Source organism: Culex pipiens, chromosome 1 (assembly GCF_016801865.2).
Source record: "Culex pipiens pallens isolate TS chromosome 1, TS_CPP_V2, whole genome shotgun sequence".
Lineage (NCBI taxonomy): Eukaryota > Metazoa > Arthropoda > Insecta > Diptera > Culicidae > Culex > Culex pipiens.
In genome coordinates this window covers 15,516,340-15,537,695 of record NC_068937.1, presented here as the reverse complement: position 1 = coordinate 15,537,695, position 21,356 = coordinate 15,516,340, and the positions used below count along the sequence as shown (strand labels likewise).

Sequence of the window (21,356 nt, the reverse complement as noted above, 5' to 3'; positions counted from 1 at the left end):
CTGTTATTATTTTTTCTTTTGTTAAATATGTTTAGAACTATGAGATAACTTTGACCAATTTCATCGGGATCATTATTTTGGCCATGAGATGGGTTCCTTAAGCTAAAATTATTCTGAAAAGTTGAAATTTTGGAAGTTGATTTTTTTTTAATTATTTGATATACCCCCTAAAGGACTTTGTTTAAAATGGTTAGAACTATGGGATAATTTTGACCAATTTCGTCAGGGTCATTATTTTGGCCATGAAATGGGTTCCTTAAGCTAAAATTATTCTGAAAAGTTGAAATTTTGGAAGTTGATTTTTTTTAATTATTTGATATACCCCCTAAAGGACTTTGTTTAAAATGGTTAGAACTATGGGATAATTTTGACCAATTTCGTCAGGGTCATTATTTTGGCCATGAAATGGGGTCCTAAAGCTAAAATTATTCTAAAAAGTTGAAATTTTTTAAAGTTGATTTTTTACTGATGTTACTTCAGCAGGGAAACGTTAGCAGGGAAAATTTTAGTTCTCGTATTGGCCACCAGATGGCGTCATTGAAATCCACTTTCCCTGCTCACATCACATCGTCAGCAGGGAAAAAATTGTGAAGACAGCAGGGAAAGTGAAATTTCCCTTCTGACGTAAACAGGATTTTTTTAACTATAATTTTTATCGTAAATGCAATCTTTTCAACAATATCTTTGCATTGATGTATTTAAATTATTATTTTTTACGTATTTCACTGCTTCAAATCTGAACAAATATTTTCCCTGCTAACGTAACAGTTACTGAGCCAGAAGAAAATTTTAAAGTCATGGTCATGGATCACAAAAATAGGCGTTTTTAAACCATAATAATAATTTAAGTTAAAATTTACAATCAAACTTTTATACAAAGGTACTCAAATATGTTGGTGTAAAATATTTTCAAATCATTCCTATTCTTCAAGTGTTCAGTAGCGAATTCTATCATTGGGGCGTGGCTTATTATTGTGATGAGCATTTTCCTTGCTAACTTCACAGTTACCAAGCTTTTTTTTTATACAAGCTAAGGTGCATGTAAAACTATTTAAAAATAAATGAGTAGGTATCTATTTAATTTTACACTACCACATTTTACTACCTTTTCATAAAAGTACGATTGGAATGTAAACTCAAATAAATATTTTGATTGAAATAACAATATCATAGATCTAGGGTTTTTTCTCAAAATTTATTTTCCCTTAAAGAGCACTCAGCTAGCCAAAATCTAAACGTAGAAATATGTACCCTCCCTGCAAAGGCTTATAAATTGATCTCAGTTGAAAGGTTCTCCAAATCTCTGAATTGCAAATGTCATCCTGGAACAGAACTGCTAAATTCTAATAAAATCACAAATTGAGTTGAATTGAAATAACATGATTAGTTAACTCTTAAAGATTTGGATTTTCTTGCAAATATTTCTTTACCATTAATCGCTTGGTATTAGAACTTTATTTTAAAACAATTTAAATTTCTTTGTTTTCGATATTTATATTTTTCAGATAAATGTCCCAGAATATATTTTTTAAGTGAAGTCCCAGACAAATCAAAAATGTTTTCCCAGCTAACGTAATATTTTACTGAGCGTTACTTCAGCAGGGAAAACGTAGGCCATGTATTATAATAGCTGTGTGGCAAAGCTTCCACCTCGTATGCGGTAGTTTGAGAGTTCAATTGCAGTTGATATTTTTTCCCGACATTATATGAACACCTTAGGGAAACCGACCTATAGTAGTTTAACATCAACATGAACCATTCTAACATTAGTTAAGTAATAACATTGCCACTGAATCCGCATTGTAAATATCGGATTGATACTCTCGAAAGCTGTTCCTCTCATGAACCAGGAAAAACTTTTTCAGTTTTTGTAATTTCAGGAAAATATTATTTTGTAAGCAATATATCTTATTGCAAAAAAACATGAAAGCCACAAAAATCTATCATGTCCCAAAATGTTTTGAAAACATAATAAAAAATAGGCAGATTTTTTCCCAGCTGACTTCACTTTTTTTCCCTGCTAACAACGTTGTGGGGGCGTGGCCTACGCTTTCCCTGCTGAAGTAATATTTGGCCCAGTAGACTGTTACGTTAGCAGGGAAAACATTTTTGATTTGTTTGAGACTTCAGCTTAAAAAAACAATTCTGGAACGCGTGAACAGGGTGGTTTTGTAACTTTCGAAAAATAATCATGAATTTTAAAATAATTCAGATGGATGTCGCTAGGAGTTTTGGCCAAATGTTCCGTAGTTTACGTTTAGTTTAGTAAAAAAACGTTCCAATGCCAAGCGATTAATAGTAGAGAAATATTTTTAAGGAACTCTCTAAGATTTTGCCTACTATTTATGAAACGATTAACTTAAATTATTATTTTGGTTTGAAAACGCCTATTTTTGTGATCCATGACCATGACTTTAAAATTTTCTTCTTGCTCAGTAACTGTTACGTTAGCAGGGAAACAATTAATTTAAATACATCAAAGCAAATATATTGTTGAAAAGATTGCATTTACGGTACAAATTATAGTTTAAAAAATCCTGTTTACGTTAGCAGGGAAATTTCACTTTCCCTGCTGTCTTCACATTTTTTTCCCTGCTGACGATGTGATGTGAGCAGGGAAAGTGGATTTCAAAGACGCCATCTGGTGGCCAATACGAGAACTAAAATTTTCCCTGCTAACGTTTCCCTGCTGAAGTAATATCAGTGATTTTTTAAACTATTTGATATACCCCCTAAGGGACTTTGCTAAAATTGGCTAGAACTATGGGATAATTTTGACCAATTTCGTCGGGATCATTATTTTGGCCATGAAATGGGGTCCTTAAGCTAAAATTATTCTGAAAAGTTGAAATTTTGGAAGTTGTTTTTTTTTAATTATTTGATATACCCCCTAAAGGACTTTGTTTAAAATGGTTAGAACTATGGGATTATTTTGACCAATTTCATCGGGGTCTTTATTTTGGCCATGAAATGGGGTCCTTAAGCTAAAATTATTCTGAAAAGTTGAAATTTTGAAAGTTGTTTTTTTTTTTAAATTATTTCATATACCTTCTAAAGAACTTTGTTTAAAATGGTTAGAACTATGGGATAATTTTGACCAATTTCGTCAGGGTCATTATTTTGGCCATGAAAAAGGGTCCTTAAGCTAAAATTATTCTAAAATGTTGAAATTTTGAAAGTTGATTTTTTAAATTATTTGATATACTCCCTAAGGGATGGGATGCTAAAATTGGCTAGAACTATGAAGTAATTTTGACCAATTTTATCGGGGTCATATATTTAACCATGAAATGGGGTTTCAAGTTAAAATTAATCCGATAAAATTAACTTTTGAGAGTTATTTTTTTTTTAATTTTGTTATATTCCCTAACGGAATTGATTTATTTATTAAGAATTTTTGAAGTGTGAATAACAAAAACTGTTATTATTTTCACAGAGCCAGGAGGTCGGAGCTGACGTTGAAGTTCGAGCTGGAGTGAGACCTCGGAGACTGCATCGGATTCAGCAAATTTTTAGCAACTTTTACTTGGAGTCGGAATCTGTGAAGTCGGGTATTTCTGGAGAGCTGAAGTCGTCGTTGACGTCATATCGTGCATCCAGAGTCGGAGTTGTCTTCAAAGTATGGATTATGGCAACTGCAGGTTTATTTGCAAATTACAAATAAACCAAAACAGTAACTTTTTTTGTTATGGAGACATACCAGTTCAATAACATTTTTTGTTATTATGCTGCTCCACCTCTGCGCACAAAATAACAAATCTTGTTAATCCTTCATGATTCCTTCTGTGTTATTGGTTTGTTATTGCAATAACAACATAATAACAGTTTAAGTTATTCTTCGAACAAATCTTTGTTATTGATTTTTGTTATTTTAACAACTAATCCGATCATCCCAATAACATATTTCGATCTTCTCACAATATCAAAAACTGACCTTCCCAAGTTATTTCCGTCTGCTCGGGTTGATATTTGAAAATACTAGGCCAATAATATTTTATGTTATTTATAACTAGATTTGTTATTCGTCGTTATGATTTTTTTGTTATTGAATCGTTATTGTAATAACAGACAGATAACACTTTTAGTTATTTTTCGAACAAATCTTTGTTATTATTTTTTGTTATTTTAACAACTAATCCGATCATCCCAATAACAGTTGGAGTTATTCTTCCATAACAAAAAATGTTATTCCAAAGTTGTTTTGGCTCTCAACCAATATCAGACCAATAACAAATTTTGTTATGATAACATAAACTGTTATTGAACTCTTATGCAAAAATAGATTTTGCAGGAAAATTCCATAACACTTTTTGTTATTTTATCAGTATTTGTTATTGAAATGGCACGAGTTTTGTTATTACCGTCTGACCGGGTCAATGAGATTCCATAACATTTTCTGTTATTTAAACAGTGTATGTTGTTGAAATGGAATGAATTTTGTTATTACCGTCTGCCCGGGTAAGTTTTTTGTAATAAATTGTGTTTTTTTGATAATGAGAACAAAGTTTACTTCTCATTTCGAACTTTTTATCAGTTTTTTATGAACCAATCGGCTTAAAAAAAACTTTTTCCATAATTTTCCATAAACCCTAACAAATAATGTTCTTTTTAAGCATCGAATCATGTTCTATTTAACCCTCTAGGTTGACTTCGTTTTAAAAAAATTCCAAAAATCAATTTTTCAACCATTTTTAACCTTAAAAAAGCATTGGAAAGAAGAACTTTAAAAATTTAAGAAAATTTTAGGGTTGAAAGTTTGACTTGATTTATGTTTAAAAAAAAAATTTTTTGTAGGGTCAAATTTATCTGTGGTTTTTACAAAAAAAAAACTTTATTGTATGTAAAAATTAACATGCAGTAAATTTTGTACTGTCCCTGACTATGCGTAACTCATTTTTTCAATTTTAATGATACTAATTCTAATAAACTTAACTGAAGTAAATTATTTACGCTAGTAAACTTGATCGATTTGAGAGAAGAAAAAAATCTTACCCGAAATTTCAGATCGTCGATATCCTCTTTCGATTTGTCCAGCTTTTTGCTCATGAAGATCCGTGACCGGGTGGCGTACTCTAGCCGCTGCTGTAGAACCTGAAACGATAGACAAAAAACAAATGAATTTAGTAAATTTTCACAACAATCCACAAGCGAGAGCAAGAGGTCACCCGAAAGGCAAACAAACAATTTCCGCCATACGTGACAATCGTTTCTTTCATTTATTCCATTCTCAAAGTGATTATAATTGCTCTTAAGGAAATGACTTCTCGCGAGAACGACACGCGATCCTCCTTATTTACTCTGGAGGTGGTCATTCTCCACCTTCAGATAAATTCTTCAACGGGGTTTTTTTCTCCTCTTTGTTTACATTTGGATCCGTTGATTTAGTGTCAGTTTCAGCCGGACTATCGAGTAGCTTTAACGACTTTGCATGATAGCGTGACAGTCATTAACCAAAGTGAGGCTTCCACGGTTCAGTTGGTTTTAATTTGTGTAGATTAAAAAGTTTAATTGAAATTAGTTTGAAACTCGATAAAGTTGGCAACACTGGATTAAACTTTGACAGATGTAATTTTTCAAACAGTGCAGCCAATTTTATAAATCGAAACAAAAAGTTGCACAGCTCAAACGCCCCGCTAAGCTGCATCTAATCCACAATCCATCCAATAGATGGCACCGATTGTCATCGTTATGCAAAACTGTTGATGCAACGAGCTTAACTTAAGTCTTCGTTTGAAATTATGTGGAGCCTAATAACCGGCGCTAATTTCCAGCCAAGTTAGACAATGTTTCAACCTGCTTTCAATGTGCTCTTAGATGGATGGAATGGATTGGATGTATTAACATTTTTTTGTTGCTCCTTTCACCAAGTCATGGCGAGAAGATCTGTGTCTCTCACTATTTTAAAGTGGGCTTTAGTTTCGTTCCAAACGTCGTTGATTGATCTATTGGATGGTGTTGTGGCCTCGCGGTGTCTTTTCTCTAATGGATGCAAAAAAATGAGACGGTGAAACTGATACAGAAGTGTTGGGCACTTGTCTACAAATTGTGTTTTTAATTGACTAATGTAACACAATTTGTTGTTGATAATAAATTTATTCTCCATAAAAAAAATAGGGTTATTTACAAAATCTTGACTAGTCCATTAACTTTAATCACAAGAACAAAATGTTTGCTTGTTCAAACAACAAGCTATGTTCGGTTTCAAACTTCAAATTACGTTTTTATTGGGTTTTTGTGTCGTAAAAAATACATTTTTCACATCGGAAGCTAATTGCTGAATCAACATTTATTTTCAACTTCATTGCGAGGATTTATCTGTGTTTAATGTTTGTTTGGGAATCACGTTACTGCTTTTCAAATCTAATTAATTTTTTTTTATTTCAAAGATGTTTGCAATTTTCTAAACATCTTGATTTGAGATACGCGTTCATTTTCGAACAGAAAAAAAATTGTATTTTTTTCAAACATGTTCTATTTTAAGCATTATCTGTTGTACTTTTTCAAACATCAAATTGTGTTCTCTTTCATGCATCAAATTTCAGTTATTTTTGAATTATCAAATTGTATTCTTTCTCAATTATTAAAAATTGTTCACTGTAAAACATCAAATTGCGTCCTCTTTCATGCATCAAATTGCAGTATTTTTCAAGTATCAAATTGTGTTCTTTTTCAAGCAATTTAAAGTGTTCTTTTTCAATCGTTCATATTTGTGTTCATTTTCAAACATAAAATTGTTTTCTTTTTCAAGCATTATCTGTTGTACTTTTTCAAACATCAAATTGTGTTCTCTTTTATGCATCAAATGGAAGTCTTTTTCAAGTATCAAATTGTGTTCTTTGTCAAACACTTTTAAGTGTTCTTTTCCAATCGTCAAATTGTGTTCATTTTCAAACATAAAATTGTATTCTTTTTCAAGCATTATCTGGTGTACTTTTTCAAACATCAAATGGTGTTCTATTTTATGCATCAAATAGTAATCTTTTTCAAGTATCAAATTGTATTCTTTTTCAATTATTAAAAAGTCAAGTATAAATTGTGTATTCAGCATTTTTCATTTTTATTGCATATTTTTTCAAATTCCAAATTGTGTTCTTTTTAAGTACTTGAAAGTGTTCTTTTCCAATCGTCAAATTGTGTTCATTTTCAAACATAAAACTGTATTATTTTTCAAGCATTATCTGATTTACTGTTTCAAGCATCAAATTGGGTTCTTTTTCATACGTCAAATTGTAGTATCCTCCAAGCTCCAAGTACCAAATTGTATTCTTTTTCAATTATTCAAATGTGCATCAAATGCAAGAATTTGCAGTATTTTTCAAATATCAAATTGTGTTATTTTTCAAGCAATCAAAAGTATTCTTTTCCAATCGTTCATATTTGTGTTCATTATCAAGCATTAAATTGTATTCTATTTCAAGAAATATCTGTTGTACTTTTTTAAATATCAAGTTTTGTTCTCTTTCATGCATCAAATTGCAGTATTTTTCATGTATCAAAATGTGTTCTTTTTTAAGCATAAACAAGTGTTGATTGTCAAACATCAAATTGTGTTCTCTTTCATGCATTAAATTGCAGAATCTTTCAAGTATCAATTTGTGTTATTTTTCAAACATTAAAAAGTATGAATCATCAAACATCAAATTGTGTTCGTTTTCCAAAAAAACGAATCGACCTAACACCTTATAATGTGGCCCTCTTAAACGCGCGTATCGTTCTTTTTGCGACGAGACTCCGCCTCGCGGGTCTCCTAAGTGTGAAGGTATGGCACGGGGAGAGGGCACCGAATACCTATAATATTTTTTGCGTCTGGCATTCGAACCGGCAACCTCTGGATTGTGAGTCCTATGCGCTGTTTTCCACCATCAAATTGTATTCCTTGTTTAACTTCAAATTGTGTACATTTTTAAGCACGAAATTGTGTTCTTTTTTGAACATCAAATTGTATTCTGTTTCAAGCATCAAATTATAAAATTTTTAAGCATTCAATAGTTTTTTGTTTTCCAAAAATCAAGTTTGTTCTTTTATCTAGTGTAATCTCATATGTGTTCTTTTTCAAGCATGACATTGTTGACTGTTTCAAACCTCAATAAGAGTTCTTTTTCAAAACATCATACCAAATTATTTTTTGAACACGCATTTTTGTACTTTTTTGAGCATTAAAATGTTTTCTTTTTCAAACATTGAATAACATTCTTTTCAAAAATTAAGTTATGTTAAGTTTTGTTCTTTTCCATACATCAAATTGTTAAAATAATTCAAACTTCAAACTGTGTTATTTTTCGAGCTTAAAATGTGTTCGGTTTTGAACATCAGTAGAAAAGTTTTTTTTAAGAATTAAAATATTTTATTATTATTTTTTTGATCAGTAAAAATAACAATCTGTGTTCTTTGTGAGGCATCAAATTGTCAAAGTCATTTTTCCTAGTTCGAAAGCAGATTGCAAAATCAGAATCCAATCTCAATTTTCGAGCTCGCTCGTCTGGAAATCACATGGCCGTTTTCCCATAAATCTTCGCGACCAGGAAACCCCGCGTAAAAACAATGTAAGGTGTTGAAGGCGAGGTGTCCACCATGGAGGTAATCAGCACCGTGGATGCTGGGTTTGCCTGAGAGGTGCCGCAATTGTCGTTCGTTCTTCGATGATGATTGCAATCTTGGCCGAGTTGCACAATGCAATCAATGGTCATTTGGGGGTGAGTGGGAAAAAAAGAGAATGTTCTTTGCCAGCTGCAACGTTGCATAAGAAGCTATACTTAAAAAAACATAATTTGAAAACAAATGGCAAGTTTGAAATAAAATTATTTTTCAAACTTAATGAAATTTGTTTCAAACTGGTTTGCTCTATAAAAAAGTGCGACCGTTGATATCAAGAGTGCAAATTCCGGCAGAAAGTCATCATTATTCATTTAGCTCACCCCGAGCAGAAGAGTGCCTTTACATAACCTCGCCTCTTTCGCTGTTGAGTTCATTAAAAAGCGTGAATTTGAGCGATATGACGACGGTTTCTGCTGGTGGTGGTGGTGTACCAGTTTTTTCATCACCTCAACTCTTTCTTTCTTTCTCTGCAAATGAAATTCAAACATAATTTTCACCGCACCTCAGCACAAGACCGCACACCGCTCTAATGTCGACGATTAAAAACCGTTCAAAAAGCAGGCCTTAATAACAGCACTTGGTTTCGCACATTTACCTCCGAACAACGTGATGAGTTACTTAATAAGCTTTCTTCAAAAAGCTCAATCACGACGCTTCAAAACGGGGGATGCTGCTGAATCTGCTTTCACGAGTCTTTAAACGAAATTTAACGCAATTTATTAAAAATTACTGCAGTCCCCCGGCTAGGTTAGGTTGGGCGCTTTTTTATTTTCGGCGTGGAGAAATTATTGCGTAACCGTGGCAAACGGAACAAGAAAGAAAGAGATTCATGTGAACTTAAGGTCCGCGCGCCTAACGGGCGACGTGATTTATGGTTTTTGTTTTAGATTAATTTATCGTCTTTTTTTATGGAATTGAATAAAATTTGGGAAGACTGCTTGTCGAACGGGTTTGTCTGTCCTTTTGTTGTGAATGTTGCAAATAACTCATTTTTTATAAGAATTTCGTTAGTAAATAATACTGATATCTCATGGCAGTGTTTCCAGATTTACAGAATATCTTCAAAATATGGTCCTTTAAACAAAACTGACCACCAACAAAAAAAAAAATCAAATGTCAAATTGTGTTCTTTTTTTAACATCAAATTGTGTTCTTTCTCAAACATTCAATTGTTTTCTTTCCCAAACCTCATATTGTTTTCTTTTTCAAAACATTAAGTTGTGTTCTTTTTTAAACATCAATGCTAGTACTTTTTTAAACATTAAAATGTGGTCTTTTTCAGACATTAAATTGCGTTTTTTCTTTCAAACATCAAATTGTGTTCTTTTTCAAACATCAAAATGTGTTCTTTTTCAAACATCAAAGTGTGTTCTTTTTCAAACATCAAATTGTGTTCTTTTTCAAACATTGAGGTGTGTTCTTTTTCAAACATCAAATAGTGTTCTTTTTAGACATAAAAGTGTGGTCTTTTTCAGACATTAAATTAAGTCATTTTTTAAACATCAAATTGTGTACTTTTTCAAACACCAAAGTGTATTCTTTTTCAAACATAAAGTTGTGTTCTTTTTCAAACATCAAATTGTATTCTTTTTCAAACATTAAGTTGTGTTCTTTTTCAAACATCAAATTGTGTTCTGGTTCGAACAAAAATTTGTGTTCTTTTTCAAACTTGAAACTGTGTTTTTTTTACTTTTTAATAATTTTTGCAAAGCAAAATTTTTCAGTTTGAGAGCGGATTGCAATATTAGACAACATTTTTTTTTACTTATATGAATGACGGCTGATTCCTCATAACAGGGTTGACAATTCTTAAAAATGTAGAAATTTTTAATTTTTTGAGAATTTTTATTTTTATTAAGAATTCCTATTAAAAATTACAATGATTTGGCCAACGGCAAACCCTCTTTTAACAGCTCCAAAAATTATATTTAAGAGCTAATGGCTTTTAAAAAGAATGATATTTGCAATAATTTTGGTACAAATCTGACCGTATCGTCTTTTATGTCTCAATATTTTTAGAAAGAATGAGGAAGAAAAATATTAACTAGATTTATTGGATTTCGTTTCATGGAAAATTATAAATTGTGGATTCAATTAAAATAAAATAAAATAGATTTTTTTAAACTCTCTGAAAAAATATGATTTAATATGTTCAAATGAAATCAAAAAAAAAAAAAAGAAAATTTGAAAATAAATATTTAAAAAAAAAGAAGAAAGGAGTCTTATTTTAACAAAATGTGTGCCAGTTTTGAACCAAAAAACAGCTCAAGCAAATTAGACAACTTCACAAAAAAAAACTATATGACAGCTCCTGAACACTTCCGAAGGGGACTGCATTTTTGATAAGTGATCATTTTGTTCCAACCATTTAGCAAGTTTGGCTTTCGGTGCGATGTCGTAAATTATCCGCAAATTTCCACCCGAAACGGGATTTTTTGTTTTTTCCTGGATTTCTACGACATTTCATAAGCGAGTGGCACCTGTTTTCGTTTAATAAATGAACAATAATAACAAATTATGTTCTTATTCAAGTATACATTGTTTTTTTTTTTTAAATACCACAATTTATTCCATGAAAAATATCATTGTTCCATGAACACAAATTGTTCTTGTTATTTATCAGGTTCAATGGCAATAACAAATTATGTTCTTATTCAAATATCAAGTTGTGTTTCTTTTGAGCATCAAATCATGTTCCAATTATTTTTTTCGCGTGAAAGAAATAAAATTCTAGATCGAAATCAGATTACAAAATCAATATCAAATCTAAATTTTTAACCTGAGTTAGTCTCTGTTTTAGGAGTAGTTAACAAAAACCACAATTTATTCCATGAAAAATATCATTGTTCCATGAACACAAATTGTTCTTGTTATTTATCAGGTTCAATGGCAATAACAAATTATGTTCTTATTCAAATATCAAGTTGTGTTTCTTTTGAGCATCAAATCATGTTCCTATTATTTTTTTCGCGTGAAAGAAATAAAATTCTAGATTGAAATCAGATTGCAAAATCAATATCAAATCTAAATTTTTAACCTGAGTTAGTCTCTGTTTTAGGAGTAGTTAACAAAAAGTTGCAAATTCGTACCAGAAAATTTTAAAGAAAAATCCTGCTTGAAAAAAAATCTTTTTTTAAATATCTTTGTGAAATGCACATTTGGCAACAAAACTAATTATCTTAAAAAGCCAGTCTGATTAAATTTCAACCAACTAATTGCTCACCAAGCTCGCCCAAAACGGCACGACTTGGTCGCCGCGATAACAGTTCCCTCGCCGGTCACCTAGATGGCACTCCCATTTGCGTGAGAATTGGGCAGCCAACCGTGAGTTGCCAAAAGTTTTTACGACCGCCGGAAGTGCTGCCAACATTTCAATTAGTCGCTTGAAAACTCGGCGCACCCAACCCAACTCTATCTGTCACGAAATCTCATGCGTCGACGTTTTATCGACTTTTTTTTGTCGGAGAGCCACTCCAAGCTGGTGCAATATCCGTTTATGCAATCTATCATACGCTGAAGTCATTATTGGGGTGCATCTCTCGGCGAATTAAGAGACGAGTCGAAAGCGCAAACGCGAACAAAAAACCACAAAATTGGCATTTTCACCATGAAAGTTGTGCCCTCGACGCGTCAAATCAATCAGCTCTGAACGAGAATGGCTAACCCTTGGCTTAAAGTTGCAGAAAAAAAACTTCGTCACCAACGGGATTCGGAGCGACGCCTTCGGCGTGAAACGCACACGCGTTACCTCAGAGCTACGGTAACCAAAGTCGAAACAAGCGCAATTTCGACACCACCCCTCCACTGCCAAAGGTTAGCGCAAACCAATTCGCGTATAAATTTGCGTGTTGTTATAACCCACCGCAACCTGATTGATTGAGGTGGGTAAAAACTAAGCGATTGGAAAAGCTCTGCTTGCAACAGATGATGAGTTCGTTTTGACGATGATGAGAGCGGCCGGGCTCATCAAATCAAGTGGAATTGGACGGTCGAAAATGATCTCGTTAACTTTCGGTTTTTTAGCAACACACCAGCAACTAGTTGAGACTGTTTATGTTTGTTTTCCTCCTCGATGTAGTTATTTGAATTAAGTTGTGTTTTGATTTGGCTGGAAATGAGGTTTTAGGCTGTGATGAGTGAACTAGTTTTGCTTGCATCAGATGGTGTGTTTTGCAAAGCTGTCAATTTGAAAATGAGGTGAGTTTGGAGCAGCTCATCAAGGTGAATTGATTTTTCAACCAGGAAGGCAACACTGCTTGTGAGAAGTATTATGTCAGTGAGAAATGGTTTGGATTGCTTGAACTAATTGGATTTAATTTCATTATATGATTTTTACAGAATTTTATAATTCTAGAATAAAATAAAATAATTAATTTTAAATTTTGTTATAATACTTTTTTTAAATAGTTTTTTTTTTTCAATGTTTGCTTTTTTCTAATTTCAAAAATGGGTATAAAACAACGCTAAATTGTAAACATTCGCAAACAAAAAGTGTTCAAAGTTTAATACATAAAATTTCACAAATTACTGTATTTTTTTAATTACTAGAATAGGTTGCAATTTTGCATGAAATTTGTACAAAATACATATATATATATATATATATATATATATATATATATATATATATATATATATATATATATATATATATATATATATATATATATATATATATTTTTAGAACATTTTTTTTCTGAATTAGATATTTTTATAATTTGCGAAATATCAGACTATTTAATGTAAAGTACTCCAAATTTCAGAGAAAAAATATTATTTTTAATATTTAAATTTTATTTCACAAAATGGATCACTAAATAAGAGTTTAAAATTTTTACCATTTAAAATTGCACAAAATAGCTAGTTATTATTTTCTACATATTTTTTACTGTTTTTTTCTGATTTGCGGAATGGATATCAAACAATGTTCAATTTTGCATACCTACATTTTGCACATTTTATTTGCATGGTTTTTCATGTAAAATACATTAAATTTCACAAAATACTGTTTTTCTAAAAAAAATCGAATGTTCATCAACAAAGCGGGTATCAAATCGTCGTTTGTGTCTATCGTGTGAAACGTCCTGTCTTTTTACAATAGACATGTCACAAAATAGCACACAAGCAACGAATTGATAGACATTTTGTTTGGGTTAATACATTTTTACAAAACATATTTTTTTGCATTTTGTCTTGAAATTTTTCTTTTTTTCAGTTTTAATGTATATATTTTTTTTTCAGAACATAAAATTTTTTTTGAACCTAAGTATTTTTTGAAGTTATTTTTCTAATTTTGCATTATAATTTTCAAACGACGTCGAATTTAAGCATAAGCATAAGCATAGGTGCCCACCCGCAGTTGCTACTCCGTTATTGACCAGGACCTCCAGAAGTTACATCCACGAGCCGTGGAAGATAAGTGGGTGCTATCTTTCCTCGCTTCGCAACTTCTCAAAGGCCCCTATCATGCTGATCAATACCGGCGCCGGCCACGACCAGTGGTAGGGTCACGGGGAAGTGGATGGGAATGTTAGTCCGATACTTGAGTGATAGAGACCGCCCAATCGACTGCTTCTCCGACAAAGTATCACATGAGTTTTGAGGGGGTTAGTAGATGGGTATGAGGTCAGGATTCACGAGTGGCAGTGATGTGACCATGAGCATTTTGTTTATCGGTTGAAATTTTAAATCTTAGGCAGCCGGCTGCGGAAAGATAAATAATTGATTATTTAAAAGTTTGTTTTAATCGAACGCGTGCCAACCGAGCGGTAGTGCTATGGGCTGGACTTATCAGTATATTTTTACTGTTGGTACAATTAAGATAACGCGAGCAAATGTCAAAAATAGTAGATGAGTTAATACTAAAGCTGCCAGTTGGAATAAATTATTACGATCAACGAATATAAACGAAAAGAAAACAGGACACCACGTAACCGATTGTAATGAAATTAAAACAATAACTTAAACGAACTTAACCGGCGGCGTGCCTTCCTATCAACGATGATAAAAGAAGGACTTATAAATTTAAAATATAAAAAGACTCCAAAAAATACGTTGCATAGTAACCGCGAAGTCCCGCTACTCACAATCGAATCCGAAAGATAGCTATCTAGAATTTTAAATATAGTATTAATTCGACCGCGATCCTCCAGAAATTCTTCGTCAGCGTGCCTTCCGATCAACGGTGATGTAAGAAGGGCTTTATTCATTAAAATGATTTTATATCATAAGCCTTAAAACATATTCGTCGGCGTGCCTTCCGATCATCGATGATATAGAAAGGACTTAATCCAGCAATACGACTTGCTTGTCTCGAAAAAAAAGAATTCGGATCGTTTCTATCGAAAACTATGTAAAGAGAACAAAAATAAACTCATTGGCCAACGAACGCGCGAACTAAAAATAAAGAAAAAAGAAGAAGAAGAAGACCAATCACCCCATGCACACAAACAACGACACAAAAGAGATGAAAACAACACGAATCAGAAGAAATCCAATCACCCCATGTACACAAACAGCCACACAAAAGAGACGAAAATTATCACGAAAAAACAGGACTGCGCGTCCCGAGAAGCACTTCACTTATGATGGCATTATTCAATTATACTGACCAATCACCCCATGCACACAAACAGCCACACAAAAGAGACGAAAATTATCACGAAAAAACAGGACTGCGCGTCCCGAGAAGCACTGCACTTATCCATTATAATTTTCAAACGACGTCGAATTTTGAAAAAAAAAACACTATGATAGAGTTTTGATGTAGAATGCTAAACATTTCACAAAATACTGTTTTTTTTTTAAACTAAAAATTTCATAAACTAATTAAATTTTGAATAAATTTTAACAACTTCTGAAATCGTTGAAAATTTATTCAAGTATCTTTTTGAGAAGTATTTTTTTCAAACCATTTTTTTAAGCAGTTATTTGTTTTTGCAGGTTTGCAAAATGGGCATCAAACGACGATGAATATTGTACAAATTTCACTGTACAGTCCAGACTCGATTATCCGAAGGTATTGGTAAAATTTCACTTCGGATAATCGAAACTTCGGAACTTGGCTTAATTTTGATTGTTGAGCTTATGTATGACCCCTAATTTAAAACTATTCTAAAGCAATTAAAAAAATTTAAATCCAAGATGGCGGTGATGGAATATTGAAATAAATGCATTTTTTTAACTTTAAAGAAAATATACCATTCAAATTTGACTAAAATGGTGTCGCAGAACTCGAATTTAATGTTTAAATTAAGAACATGAAAAATACGAAAAAAAATTGTTCGTGATTCGATTATCCGAAGTTCTATACAAAATTTCGGATAATCGAACTTCAGGTAGTCGAATTTTGGATAATTGAGGCTTCGGATAATTGAAGCTTTGGATTATCGAGTCTGGACTGTGGTGGTATCAAACAAAGTTAGATTTTGGTATATTTTTTTGATGTTAAATACTCAAAATTTCACTAAATACTACGTATTTTATTAGACTCAAATTATCATTTGCATTATGTTTTTTTTCAGTTTTTTTGTGCTCATTCCAACAAAATGATTCCTACTTGAGACATTGCTTTGAGTGTCAAACCCGAGACCAAAATCGAGAGGAAATCGCATCGCACCATCTCAAAAATAATCCCCAATTGAGATTCCACGCGATGCACGGTAGCCTCTAGTGGTGGACAGGATCGCCGCAACTCACTCGAGAGCCCGCTCACAACCTCTTCATCAAGAGTGACTCCGAGTGACTCTCGACTAACTCCGCAGCACATCTCAATTTCGCAACGCGCTGCGTCCAGGGACGTCAGGGGGGTTCGCCGCTTGCTGACCGCTCAAGTCACAGTGTCTTGAATGCGGGTCTATGGCATGGTCTATGGTTACATAACTGGATCATCCAATTTAGATCGGCTTACTGAAGATCTTCAGCAGATTGAGGGTTGTTCAGGGCGAATAAAAAAAACAGAACAACAAACAAACCATCTTCAGCTAATCATGAACTCATCACCCGATCGTTGTGATGATTACATCGAACTAAGCACGTCCCCACGTGGATCATAACACTTTGGAAGTGAGGTATTCGGAAGCGTGTGGTCACACCAGTGCGGTGTTGGCCCCCTTTTTTTCGAGAGGGAAAACGTGACAGAAATAAGTGAGATGACCATCGCGGCGGTAATGGTCGATGAGCCGGTCCCGATAATTTGAAGTGGAACATATGTAACGACCGATTGTTACCTGCGCTGAATGGTCAATTTGGGAGGGCTTGGCCTCTTTCAATTTCATTCAGTGTTGTAGTTACGATTGTCAACGTGGAATTTGTAATTATGGTGCATGGAGATTCAACCGTCAGGTTAGTCTGCGACTAACGCTGAAATTACGTCATCATCGGTTAGTCGGCGACTAGCCTCCTGTTCTAAGCTCATTACTACCGCGGGTCGCCGCTACCTTTAAGCCGTAAAATTGCCTTAAACTTCCAAACGAGGTAACGCAATCTGTAGATTATCCTCCGGCAAAGCCGGTCCCAGTCGTGACCCGGAGTAGCAGAACAACCCACCTTCTTCTGGTAGACCCAGACCCAAACCGAGCAGTAACTTAATTCTCGCGTACGAAGACACATAAAAGCAAGTAACAACATTAATCGATTTAGTGTTCTCAAGGCGGAAACCCCACGCACGCGGATTACTATCTGTTTTGCGTTCCCTGGGAGGAGGTTCCTAGAAGTTGGGGTTTCTGATCCGTTGAGGCCAGATTAGCCCGTTAACGATCCGCCTCACGTTTCGGTTAACGATCTGTTACCTTGAAGCTCAATTTGGCACTCCAACAAAAAAAAAACGAAGAAGTTTTGCGCCGTTCAAAAGTAAAGTCATCACTTAATCCATCCATCTCTTCCCTCTTACCACTGTAGCGGTAAGTCCGGGGGGATGGACTGGCTATTTGTTTTAGCCGCCACTGTCTGTGTGGCGTTTTGCTAATTTAATTAAGCTTGACCGGGGACTAGAGCGTCCAATTTCCCGTCCCGGGAAAAAAATTCCCGGGAATTCCCGGGATTTCCCGGAAAAAAATATTTCCCGTTTCCCGGGAAATTTGTAAATTTCCCGGGAATTCCCGAATTACAAGCGGAAGTATACATTTTCCTACCTTTTTGGCATCAATATTTTGAAATTATAAAAAAATAATTATGAGAGAATTTTATTCATTTCAACCTTCATATTCATATTGAACTAATTAGCTTTTCTGTAAATTTTTTGTCAAGGTTTAATTCAGATAATATTTATTTAGGAATATTGTTTGCTAATATGTTGGGTAACAAAATTACGCTATTATGGATTGACTATAAACTTTTTTATTTTCGACAACCTATTTTTACGATTTTTTTTTGTTATATCATTCATATATATTTACCTCTTCCGGCCAGTATTAAAAAAAATAGATTTGTTTGACATTTTTGTTTATTGGTTGAAAATTGAATTGATATAATTAAATTATTCGAAAAGATTTGTTCGATAAGAATTTGTTTAAAAGTATTCGAGAAACTACTGTTTGTTATAAATTTATAAAGCACGTGAGCTACCAAGGGCATTAGAGAGTTAAATATAAATAAAATATCGTTTAATTTCAACCACTTTTACACTATGAAAATTATTTTAATCTAATTAATTAATTAGGCCATATAACCATATAACTTAAATTATACCATAATTGAAACCATGAAAAATGATTAAAAACAACTTCGTATCATATGAAATTTACCCAAAGAATGCAACCATATTTTAAAAACATGCTCCAAATATTTTAAAACTTTGAATTGTGATTTCATGAAATAGTGTTTCAAGTTGAATAGCGCTAGAAATTACATTTTAAAGGCAAATTCAATGATAATCTATTTATTCACAAGTTGAAAATACTTGTTCTGGAATAAGTTATTTGCCATGAAAAACAATATTTTTGCATGATTACTTAACTTTCAACTTTATGGTCACTGAGGCAAATTTAAAAACAATATTTTTGTGGAGCATAGATTTTCACTGTCCAAACACATAGAATAAAAAAATGCTGCTCAACAAAAAATACTAAAATTTTTTTTTTTTGATTTGGTACGATTTGAGAGACAGCATAAAAAATTAGAAAATCTATATATTTTCTCAAAGTTGCATGATTTTTCTACAAGCAGTCAAGCCATTGAATGATCCTCAGACTCATTTTGACCATTGAAGTTGCTGTTCTATACAATTCTGTTGCAAAATATCAATCAGAAACAGGATCAGAATAAATTTCGTTAAATTTCAAATTTCCCGGGAATTCCCGGGATTTCCCGGGAAATTTGTTGAAAATTTCCCGTTTCCCGGGAATTTTGTAACCCCGGGAAATTGGACGCTCTACCGGGGACGTTAGAGCACACCTTCTGTTGAGAGGGATAAGACCCCCTCCCCCTCCCCTTTGAAAAGGGTTGGATTGAAATTAAATTAAATATACTTTATTGAATCTTTCTTATAATAATTACATTTGGTTTACATAATAAGTGGTCAGCTGTGGCTCTTCAACTTTAGTTTGCTTTTCGTGATTTAAACACTGTTCATAAGTATATGTATATGATTTATCATTTTTGTAACACTAGGTACAATGAAGAAAAAAAAAATTAAGAAAACATAACCTAACCTAAAACTAACTTAATCTTACCATAAACTAAACCAATCCTTGAATCAAGGGGTATTCAGATATAGCACATTTTTCCCTGAATTTCAAACATTTTTCTTGAATCTTCTGATCCAACATTTTTACTTCTGCTAATTCATGAACCTCACTTGATCTTGTCCAGCCAGGAACATTCAAAACCATTTTGAGTACCTTGTTTTGGACACGCTGGAGCTTCAATTTATGAGTTCTAGCGCAACACTCCCAAACAGGTACTGCATACTCAATAACGGGGTAAATTATTTGTTTGTATACTGCTAGCTTATTTTTCAAAGAAAGCTTTGATTTTCTGTTAATTAAAGGATACAAACATCTGATGAGAATGCTGCACTTGTTCAATATTTTATCTACATGCTGTCGAAATAATAGTTTCGAGTCAAGTATGAGACCTAAATATACAACTTCCTTTGACCAGGGTATTGAAACATCATTCATTTTAATCAAAACATCATCCTTTGGGACAAATCGGGCCGATTTGGAAAGTGGAAAAATGATGGTTTGAGTTTTGGCTGCATTTATGCGAATTTTCCAGTCGCCAAAGTATTCGGAAAGAACGTCAAGACCCTTCTGAAGACGGCCGACTAAATATCTGGTTATTTTACCCTTATAAATAACGGCAGTGTCATCAGCAAAAAGAGACAACACACCATTACCAGGAAGAGTAGGCAAATCAGATGTAAAAATATTGTACAGAAGTGGGCCAAGAATACTTCCTTGGGGAACCCCAGCATCAATGTTGAATAATCCAGAAGCAATCCCATTCAGAAAAACCCTGAACGATCTCTCCGAAAGATAGTGCTGGATAATTTTGATAAGATACATTGGAAAACCGTATAAATACAGTTTATGTATCAAACCATCATGCCAAACATTGTCAAAAGCCTTCTCAACATCCAACAAAGCCATAGCAGTTGATTTAGACTCAAGCTTGTTCTGCTTGATGATTTTAGTTACTCTCGTAAGCTGATGAGCAGTATTATGTCCCTTGCGGAAGCCAAACTGCTCGTTCAAAATTATATTATTATCGTTGGTAAAATCCAAAAGCCTTGAATAGATGACCTTCTCAAAGAGTTTGGACAGACTACTCAAAAGACTAATGGGACGATAACTTGTTGGCGATGTTGGATCTTTTTGAGGCTTCAAAATTGGTATGACTTTGCCCAGCTTCCAATTGGTAGGGAAGTAACCAAGTTGCAAACATTTATTGAAAATATTGGCTAGATGTTGAAAGAACTGATCACTCTGTTTTTTCAACACTAGATTAAAAATGCTATCAAAGCCAGGAGCTTTCATATTTTTCATTTGTTTAACTGCAACTTTGACTTCCTCACCAGAAACATGGGAATCTGCAGGAAATTCAAAGGTAGAGTCATTGATTGTTGAAATACTATTGGCAACTGATGTTTCTTTACGGCTGGTCATGGAAGCGCCAAGATTATGTGAACTAACAAAATGAAGCCCAAGTGCATTTGCCTTTTCCTCGCATGTAATCAAAGGAGAATCCTCAACAATAAGAGGAGGAATAGGCTTTGGTTTGTTTTTAAGAACTTTTGAAAGTTTCCAAAATGGTTTTGAATAATTTCCAAGCTGGCTTACATGTTTTGAAAATTCTTGATTTCTAATATTGTCAAGTCGGTCTTGTATGATTTTGTTCAAATTGTTAACTGAAATCTTTTTGTCATAGTCCCCAGTCCGTTGATATTGTCTCCTATAAACATTCCTAAGTCTAATCAAGTGTTTAGTATCTACGTCAATATCAGTTACCTTAAAATTAACAGGAACCTCCCGAACGTTGGCAGCCTCTGCTTGGTTGATAGCCTGCTGGATCACCTCCAGCGAACGATCAATATCGGCAGAAGTTTCCGGGTGTTGATCATAGTCGATGTTGCTGTCTACCACTTGCTGAAACTGCTGCCAGTCAACGTTGTGGTAATCTTTCCGGGTTGGTTGCCGCTGCGGAGTAACGGAAGCTCCAACCTCCACAACCACCGGATAGTGATCAGAACTCAACTCTTCAAACACCTCAGGATGAGCCACGTTCTCAGCCATATTGGTAATGAAGAAATCGATAATTGA

At 33.6% G+C, this 21,356-nt stretch overlaps 1 protein-coding gene across 4 annotated transcripts in view; it reads right to left on the bottom strand.

The window, feature by feature from the left end:
• The window catches only part of LOC120417696 (protein bunched, class 2/F/G isoform), a 199,920-nt gene that overhangs the window by 11,255 nt on the left and 167,309 nt on the right, over positions 1-21,356 (bottom strand). For all 4 annotated transcript variants that reach the window (XM_039579837.2, XM_039579838.2, XM_039579839.2 and 1 more), the window contains one exon: positions 4,993-5,091. In XM_039579837.2, the coding sequence (XP_039435771.1) occupies positions 4,993-5,091 (99 nt within the window). The remainder of the gene's footprint in view (positions 1-4,992; positions 5,092-21,356) is intronic.